General features: G+C 36.8%; 1 protein-coding gene across 2 annotated transcripts in view; it reads right to left on the bottom strand.

Annotated features, from left to right (window-relative positions):
- Nucleotides 1-1,922: 1,922 nt before the first annotated feature.
- Nucleotides 1,923-9,670, bottom strand: part of chuk (component of inhibitor of nuclear factor kappa B kinase complex) — a 47,989-nt gene continuing 40,241 nt past the window's right edge. For both annotated transcript variants that reach the window (XM_008117758.3, XM_062975952.1), the window contains exons 16-21: nucleotides 8,343-8,392; nucleotides 6,864-6,960; nucleotides 5,275-5,422; nucleotides 4,637-4,767; nucleotides 4,058-4,157; nucleotides 1,923-2,643 (exon numbers count right to left, since the gene is read on the bottom strand). In XM_008117758.3, the coding sequence (XP_008115965.2) occupies nucleotides 2,617-2,643; nucleotides 4,058-4,157; nucleotides 4,637-4,767; nucleotides 5,275-5,422; nucleotides 6,864-6,960; nucleotides 8,343-8,392 (553 nt within the window). In that variant the 3' untranslated portion in view covers nucleotides 1,923-2,616. The remainder of the gene's footprint in view (nucleotides 2,644-4,057; nucleotides 4,158-4,636; nucleotides 4,768-5,274; nucleotides 5,423-6,863; nucleotides 6,961-8,342; nucleotides 8,393-9,670) is intronic.

Genomic DNA, 9,670 nt, shown 5'->3' with positions numbered 1-9,670 from the left:
TATTATTGGAGAACACAGAAATGCTGGACCACTCTCACAACCACCATGTCAGAAGCCATTGAAATCCATAAGCATTTGGACAATTTCAACAGAAAGGAGGAAACCATGAAATTGAACAAAATATGATGTGTCCAAGTTGGTTCAAGTGCTCTGCGTTGACAGACTTTTCTGGTTGAATTCGTCTGCAATGCCTTTCATGTTCCTTGATTCATGTTTGGGCAATGCTGTGTTTGGTGGTCCCTATGTAGACTTGTCCACAGCTGGATGGTATACGGTAGACTCCTGCAGAGGTGAGAGGATCCTCTCGTCTTTCGCTGAACGTAGCATTCATTGGATTTTCTTAGTGGGTCTGTAGATAGTTTGTAAGTTGTGTTTCTTCATCAGCCTCCCTGTGGTGTCAGTGGTTCCCTTGATGTATAGTAAGAACACTTTTCCTCTGGGTGGATCTTTGTCTATACTCTCAGCATATTATTTGAGAACACAGAAATGCTGGACCACTCTAACAATGACCATGTCAGACTACACAGAGAAGCCACTGAAATCCACAAGCATGTGGACAATTTCAACAGAAAAGAGGAAACCATGAAAAGGAACAAAATCTGGCTACCAGTATTTTAAAAACTCTAAAATCAGGACAGTAAATAGAGAACAGCCCTCAGAAAACAGGGGAATTCCAGACATAAAACAATCAGGGCCAGCTAACTCCTCCCAACAAAGGATTCCCTCAGGCAAGAAGCAGCCAGGTTTTGAATCTGCAAAGCTATTAAATGCTAATCAATTACAACATTCACACTTGCCTCAAAGAGACAAGAGTTCTTTCTCCCAACCTGGACTTTCCACAGACATATTAACCCCACTTGCCTAGTTTCCAACAGACCTCACACTTCTGAGGATGCCTGCCATAGATGTGGGTGAACCGTTAGGAGAGAATGCTTCTGGAACATGGCCATACAACTTGAAAAACTCACAGCAACCCAGTGATTCCAGCCATGAAAGCCTACATGTTAATCAACATGTTTTTGGTTCAATGAGACTCCAATTGTCCAACAATTGTTGGTTTATTTGCCCTGCAAAACAGCCATCAGTGTGTCTAGCAATCACTTACCAGACCCCGCCAGTGGAGATGTATCACATGAGTGCAGGTATATAAGCCAAAAGAAACATCTTCAAAATTGAGTGCTTATGGGGATCTAGGGTGTATTCTAAATACAGACTGAGTTTTAGGATTTCTTTCAAGTTCTATCATCTTACAACTCATGGAAGGATCTTGGGGTTCTCAGAGAATAAGAAATCCCTAAATAGTTTCTAGAAGTGTGGTCTGATGTATTATTGATTCTGGGGCAAACTTCCAGTTTGAAATATGTTTTTTCAATACTCAAAATTGGAGGAAGGTCCAGATTTTATTTAAACTATTTCCTATAATTTAAGGAAATACTGGGAAATATGCTGAAAAAAGAGGGGAAAGTCTGATTGTCATGCAGTGAAGTACAGATTTCTCTTAAAAGATAAAAATTCTCCTCACAGTTAACCTCAGAAATAGCTCTCAAATCCAGAGTGGAATGAAGTCTGTCTTGATCATAGTGCAGCAGGACAGAAAACCACCACTTAGGATGGTTAAGGTGATTGACATTTCTAAGAAGCCCTGTCTTGGAAGTCCATAAGGATTGTATTTCTATACTTCAGGGGAAAAGTATAATTTTTACCATCTAAACTCAGAAGAGAAATAATACTTGATGTATATTATTTTGCTCTCAGAGAGTATTTTGAGACAACACCTGTTGTGAATATGTCATGTGTCTGGGGACAATTTTTTTTATCCACCTGAACCATATGTTCTTTTATATATCAGAAGGTCCAAAAAAGTAAGGCCTGAATCCCCTTCTAGCCTACTAACTACTACAAGAAAAGAGCCAATGAGCCAATCATTATTTTTATTTTATTAAAGTATTTCTTTTATATACAATTATAACTCACCCTGTTTTGGGTAAAGTCAGACATTATCACGTATAAAAATTAACACATTTAAAAACAGCATAGTATATAACAAAAATATCCCCATTATGTATAAAGGACAGTGATTACCAATCATTACCTGAAGAGTTAAAGAAAATGCATGTTCATGAAATCTACAATAAAGTATTTAGGAAAATGCTTGTCTTTTCCATTTTTCCTTGAAGGAATTTATTTGCTTGTTATAATGCATAACTTATTTTTGGTAGAATTTATTATATTTCATTGTATGCCCTATAACAGGGATGGCACATTTCTTAGTGTAAGGAGCAAGACCAGTCACTCCAAGACAGGCTTTCCGAGTCTTGTGAATGTTCCTGTTTAGTTAGAGAGCAAATAGTGTATTTTGGTTGAACAGAAGAAAGCAATCAGGACCTTACAAAGTGGCATACAATTTTATTAATCTTAAAACGGGTGCAAAACTCTGATATTAGGAGGCTGGATTTAGTGAAATGTAAAAAAATAATTTTAGTAGCTGTATTTTCTTTATACATATTGCAGTCCAAACTGTAAGATGCTCAGACAGTGGCAGATGGTCAATTCAGAATGGAACGATTGCACACATGGCACTAAGATGCATTTTTGATGTATTGTTTGCATATGCAACTAATTTAGCCAGCTCCAATCAAGACTCTATAAAAAAAGACAGGAAAACAATCAATTATGCTCCTTGCTTTGCTATGAAACAGTAAGTATAGAAATAAGAAATAATGAAGTACAGAATAATACATTCTAAGCTATCCCTGATTTTACTTAAACATAACGGCTACCTATTATTTTTTTCAATGCTAGTAACTCTGGGGTAATCTGAAATAGTGCTAAAGTGGTGTTTCCTAAACCACTGCTGGTTTGTGAGCCATTAGTTCCTAGTCCCTAGCAAATTTCCAGGAAAGAAAGAAAAAACAGTTGCAGCCAAAGGAAACAAGTGGTAGAATTTCTGGTACACTGAGGAAAATAAATTACCAGTCTTCCACATCAGATAACTTGAGCTGCACTGATCTAAAATATCTGTTACCCCCCCCCCCCCCCGACAAGAGATTTAAAGCTTTTGCATACAATTATATAGACAAAACAAAAATCTACCTCTGTTGCAAGAATACCCTTTGAACTTCAAACTTTTAAGCAGTTAAAGAATTTTCCACATATCTATTCCACTCAGACACACTCTCAAGCCTTCACCATTTGCTCTACTATAGTATTTTCTCTCTCTACCAACATGATGACCTAATTTTCCTGAGCTCCCTTTTTTTAACCTGGAATTTTCTTTTAGTCAGGAGCCAGACAATCTATATACAGTAGAGTCTCACTTATCCAAGCTAAACGGGCCGGCAGAAGCTTGGATAAGCGAATATCTTGGATAATAAGGAGGGATTAAGTAAAAGCCTATTAAACATCAAAATAGGTTATGATTTTACAAATTAAGCACCAAAACATCATGTTATACAACAAATTTGACAGAAAAAGTAGTTCAATACGCAGTAATGTTATGTTGTAATTACTGTATTTACGAATTTAGCACCAAAATATCATGATATATTGAAAACACTGACTACAAAAATGGCTTGGATAATCCAGAGGCTTGTTTAAGTGGGGCTTGGATAAGTGAGACTCTACTGTATATTTGTTTAGAAAGTAAGTTTTAATGGGACTGGTAAACTATTCAGTCATATAACTTGAGTACTGTCTGTTTGCCTTGTTTTACTGAATTAGTCTCAGAGGAATATGTGAGAGATGCAATGCATTTTCTCTGCTAAAGGAGACTGCTTCTTAATTGAATGAGTCATCATACCCTGGGAAACTATCCAGCACTACCATGGCCTTGAAGTGCAATATCCACAGTAATATTGTGATTTGGTGTCCAGAAATTCTGAATTGTGATTTCACAAGTGTCTATGATGTGCAACTCAGAAACAGATACAAAGGTTTCTCAAGTGTGAACACAGAATTCCAAACTAACTTCTTTCAAAATAAGCAAGTTATCATGTCATCTCGCACTCCACTCCCAGTGAAAGTGAGACTTCATGGCATTGGTGCCAAGCAGACTTACCTTCAAGCTGCTACTCTGACCATGTGTTGCTTCTTGTATAACAGTGCTAAAGCTGTGAAGGTAGCTTAGATTTTCTTCTATTAAATGTGCAAAAGGTACCCTGTCAAGAATAAGCATAGAATGCTAGCTTTAATTTCCAAAAACCTTAAGAATATAATCACTAAATAATAACATTAGAATTGCTTTATAATTAGTATATGGATCTGAACATGATCATCTGATACTGTTGATGGGTGTTTATTGATTATCTGGTGAATATGAACAGAATTATATCCATAATTTCCTGTTTATATTATTCACAAAGCCATACTACAGCATATATATATTTTTAAGGGATGGTTTACAAGACAGTATTGTGTGTTGTAAAAGTATTGGTGGGGTGGTTGTGGCTGTGTGGGCACCCACCCATCCTTTCAATCTATGTTTAAGCCACCTTCAGATACAAATCAATTGAAATATGGAAGCTTATAGTCAAATATAGCACTATATTAAGTGTATGAGTCCATATTCATCTGGCCATCACAGGTTATCCTAGCCTTTTCAAGTACATTTACTAAGAATAAATTCCCTTAAGCTTACAGATTTCTAGAGGTTTCCATAGAAGAAAGAGGCTGAAGAACATTTCCTGATGGCGTCTGTGACAGGCAGGCTGGCACTGAAGATGTAACTTCTCCATTGGAACTAACAGGAGATTTAGCAGAACTCTGTGTCTATAAAAAACAAAACAAAACTCAGATACAAACAATTTCATCTATCAATTACTGAGTTTAACCAAAGTTCTGATGTAACAGTAATCAGAATGCCACAGTGTGAAAATCCACAGAAGCAACATTTAAATGTTGTGATACAATACGATAATATAATAGTAACGTAGTATCACAATGCTAAGATAGGCCTAGTAGTTGGGGCAGCTTTGAGCAATGCAACATATAAGGAAAGTGCAAACAGATGCTTTCAAGTAACCACACAATGTAATTTGCAATGTTGCACCTAAAGTATACAATTATTATGGTTATTTTCATTTATATCATTTTTTCCGTAAGATTCAAAGCGACTGACATAAATTAGGTTTCAATTTTATTCACTTCAATGTAGTAGTTCTAGATATATACATTAATATTTTTTATGTGTAGTAGAAACTAAACATTCTGATATACAGTTTCCCCTACACATACAAAAAATCTCTTTTATTTCTTCTGAAACTACAGAACACTTACGCAAGCGATTTTCAGCAGATGCCAGATTTCTTTTTGCCTTTTTCCTTGCATCTGCATCACTGAGTTGTCAGCCTCCTTGATGTTATTTAGGGCAACTTCAATCTTTGGAAGCAAATCAATGATCTTCTGTTTACAATCCAATAACTTGCTGTGTCAAAAAAGAAAAAGTGCTTTATAAGGCTGAGCATCAATTTTCCTCCATCTTCACAAGGTGGTACATGTGCACATGCATGCCCCCTTGAAGTTTGTACACAAGGTGCATTTTATGTGCGCATACACCCTGGTTTGAAGCTTTGGAAGCAATCCTGTCAGTGAACAGCCAAGGTATTTTAGCATATACAGGCAGAAGATCAAAATTGCAGATTTCACATGTGCTGTTGAAAACTATGGGGCAACTGAAATATCCACAACATTTAATACAAACAATAGAAAATACAGACCTTCTCTACAATTATTGTTTTCTAAGGCACCAGAGTGCTACCTCCTACCAGTAAGACTCAGCTCATCTTTGTTCCTTCACCCTGCTCAGGATTTTCATTATATGCTCTCCTCAGGTTCTGCTTTTCTCCATAATCATTTTTCCTCCTTTTCTACAGATCTGTCTGTATGCATCATTCCCCGAAATCTATCTACAAATTTTCTGCTACTTCATCATCTTTTCTTTCATATTGCTATTCTGTATCCTCCACACAGCTCAGCTACATAAAAGGCAGTTCCTCTTTCTCTAAAAACATACATGCAGCATTATGAGAAATGCTTTGTTGTCCAAATTAGCCCACAAAATTTCTCTCACAGACCCATTTATCAACAATCAGTTGTTAACAATTTCTTCCTTTGCACTTAAAGAGCTGATTACAACTTAATCATACGATGGCAATCTTGCTGATAATCAGGTTGAATTTCAGAAGACAGGGACAGCAACCTATTTAAGTGAAACAATAAATGAAAAAGTAGTTTTTGCCTTATTAACACTGGAGGTTCGATGGAATATGGGCTCCCTTTCTATGTGACATCCAGAAATTCACTAGGATAGGGCAGGAATATGGAGGAGAGGAGGTGACTGGCCCAAAGAAAAGGAAGAATCCTTTATCCCAAACTGGGCACCTTGGAGTCTTACTCTACATTAAATTTTTTCCTACACAAGCATTCCATTGCTGTCTTGAGGGGTTTCGATCAGGATAAAGAGATCTTTCATATTTTAAAGATGATTATTTTGCATTGTTAAGAATACACAAACATTTAAACTTGTTTTATGTATTAAAAAAGAATACACAAACATTTTTCTCACACAAATATCAAATTTTCAAAAAGCATATTTGAAAAACTGTAAACAGAGTTTGGGTTACTCTAAAGAGATAAGAAATAGCAAGTAAGATGTATTCAGTGTTTTATTTTTTGAAGTTGTATATGAATTACTCCAATATTAAAGGGCTGAGCTAAATATCTGCCAATGAAACAACCCAGCATACAAAACAGGTACATCTTAAAGCTCTTCATTTACCTGGAACTTATTACAGACATTCATAAATCTACCTAACCCAATAATGATATGAAATCAAGGTGTTTGTATTTACAGAAAGAAAATGTACCTAAGGTGTCTGAAGAGTTCCTTGAGTACCCAGTCCTGACTCTGAACTGTCTGGACAATGATCTTCACCATCTCTGTGCTGTCACTGTAAGAATGATCTGAAAAGTAAATGAATATTATAATCAGAACACTGCTCCTCTTAAAGCAAATTGGCAGTCAGGTTAACTATATGTAGCTTAATTTTTAAAACACTGAAATAAACACTTGGAACAGAATGCAAATCAAAACTTGTGATTGATTAATATAGTTGTAATATGCTCACTCCTAGATGTTCCTGGAACTAATCTGGCTGCCATGTTTTGAACTAATTGGAGTTTCTGAGCTTGGTAACTCAATGTACAGAACATAGCAGAAGTTCAACCTTAAGGTTACAATATCATTGTAGTAATAATAATAATAATAATAATAATAATAATAATAATAATAATAATAAAAACTTTATTTATACCCCGCCACCATCTCCCCGTGGGGACTCGGGGCGGCTCACAATGTTACAAAAGTAACAGCACAAATACACCAGCAATATACACAGTTTAAAACACAAGAAGATAATAAAACAGAAGTTAAAACAAAGGTTTATACAGCAGTAATAATATCAAACAACCACCAATGTCATTCAGTCAACTTAAAAGGTGGTGGTGGTGGTGGTGGTGGTGGGGGGACTATAGCAGTAATATCAGATAAAATCATTAGATTAAAATATCCCGATGAGAGGAACTTAATAGCATTCAGAATAGAATTATAGTGAGGCTGGTCATCCGATGGCTGTCTCTCCAAAGGCCAGCCCAAACATCCAGGTTTTCAATTGTTTCTTAAAGGATGGTAGGGAGGGTGCCAACCTAATCTCCCTGGGGAGGGAGTTCCAGAGCCTAGGGGCCACAGCCGAGAAGGCCCTCTCTCTTGTCCCCACCAGACGTATCTGTGAGGAAGGCGGAAGTGAGAGGAGGGCCTCCCCGGAAGATCTCAGAGAGCGCGTGGGTTCATAGGGGACGACACGGTCACGAAGATAGGCAGGTCCCGAACCGTTTAGAGCTTTATAGGTAATAACCTGCATCTTGAATTGGGCCCGGAATATTATCGGCAGCCAGTGAAGCTGCTTAAACAGGGGGGTTGACCGCTCCCTGTAAGCAGCTCCAGTTAGTAACCTGGCTGCCGACCGTTGTACCAACTGTAATTGTAACACGCCTACTACACAAAAAATGGACTCCAGAATTCCCGTTCTTGCAATAAAAGAAAACAAAAAATGTCACAGATTCAAAATGTTTAGTCTGTGTTCAGTGACAGGTAGCCATATAAGTTAGAAATGCAAGAATATTAATAAAAACATAACGTTCACATGATTCTGTTGCTACTTATACTAATTTCTTCAACTAAACCAGGTATATATCAATTTGCCTCATGTATAGTCCATTCAAAAACTCCCAATTTAACACTCACATTGTTTTTGATTGTAGAAAGATTAAAGTAGAGTATTCCATACCTGGGGGTCTTCGTTTTAATTGTTTGTAGAGTTCTATAGCTCTTTGTTCTCTGCAAAGAGATTACAAAATTGAAAACACATTTTACCATTTCCTTTTTTTTCCCCACCAGAGCGAGAGCGAGCATTATGTAGTGGTTTGGGTGTTGAGACAAGGAATCTAGAAACCAGGGTTCATATTTTCATTCAGCCATGGAAGCCCACTGAGTAACCTTGGGCACGGCACACACATTCATCCTCAGAGAAAACCAATGGTAAATCTCCTTTAAATTAATCTTAACAAGGAAAATCTACAATAAAAGTATCCCTAAGATCACCATAAGTTAGAAATAACTCAAAAGGCACAAAATAACAATTGGCAGATGCAAAAATTATGATAGACAGATTTGTTTTAGTTAAACTAAGAGTACAAAGGTTTCTGAGATTTAAATTAAAAGGATATCTTGATCTTATAGACTATAAAGGTAGCTAGTTCTAAGCAAGGTTGGTCCTCTATATTTCCGAGATCGACTTTTGCATATTAGATTATTCACATATTTGATCAAAATGTTCTCTCTAGGAATCTCTAGGTCTTCCAGTGCATATCAATGGTCGATTTCCATTGGAGTAATGCTGAACACCTCTTTAGGAATCTCTAGCACATTTTTGTGGTCAACCTCCAGAATAAGTAGACCATACAGTTGCAGGGACCTACAGACTCCTAGACAGGAGTTCTCTCAGAGAAAAACTGAACACAGTTTCCACTTTCACAGGCACCCTCTACCTCTAACCCTAGCAAATGTGGAGGGCTAACTGTAGTTCCATTGTACCTCAAGCATATCAAATTTATATCATTACAAAGAGACAACTTGTCCTATTTTCATATGCCAACCTGGAATCTTGGTTGTTCAAATGTTGCCACTCAGGATTTTCATTATTTCACCTTCTGAAATAGGACTTGGAAGATCACACCCTACTTCCCAGTTTTATAACAAAATTCTATTATTTTATTTTTTATTTACCCTATTTATACCCCACCTTTCTCTATCCCGAAGGGGACTCAAGGCGGCTTACATATGGCAATTATTCAATGCCTTAAACATTAAGGTTAAAATAAATGTGATATGCTTGAGGTACAATAGAATTAAAATTAATACATATTAAACATTTAACAATTACATTCAAAATTAAAATCACATCATCCAGAAATCATCTAAGGCCGTTCCGTAGCCATTGCACATATTCCAAATCTATTATTGCACTGTGCTATTCTCTGAAAGCATGATCCCAGAGCAAGGTTTTTACTTTCCTTCTGAAGGCTAGGAGGGAGGGGGCTGAATCTAATGTCACTA

The sequence above is a fragment of the Anolis carolinensis genome, chromosome 3 (assembly GCF_035594765.1).
Source record: "Anolis carolinensis isolate JA03-04 chromosome 3, rAnoCar3.1.pri, whole genome shotgun sequence".
In the NCBI taxonomy this organism is placed as follows: Eukaryota; Metazoa; Chordata; class Lepidosauria; order Squamata; family Dactyloidae; genus Anolis; species Anolis carolinensis.
Note: the sequence above shows the minus strand (reverse complement) of the source record. Positions and strands in the feature narration are given on the sequence as shown.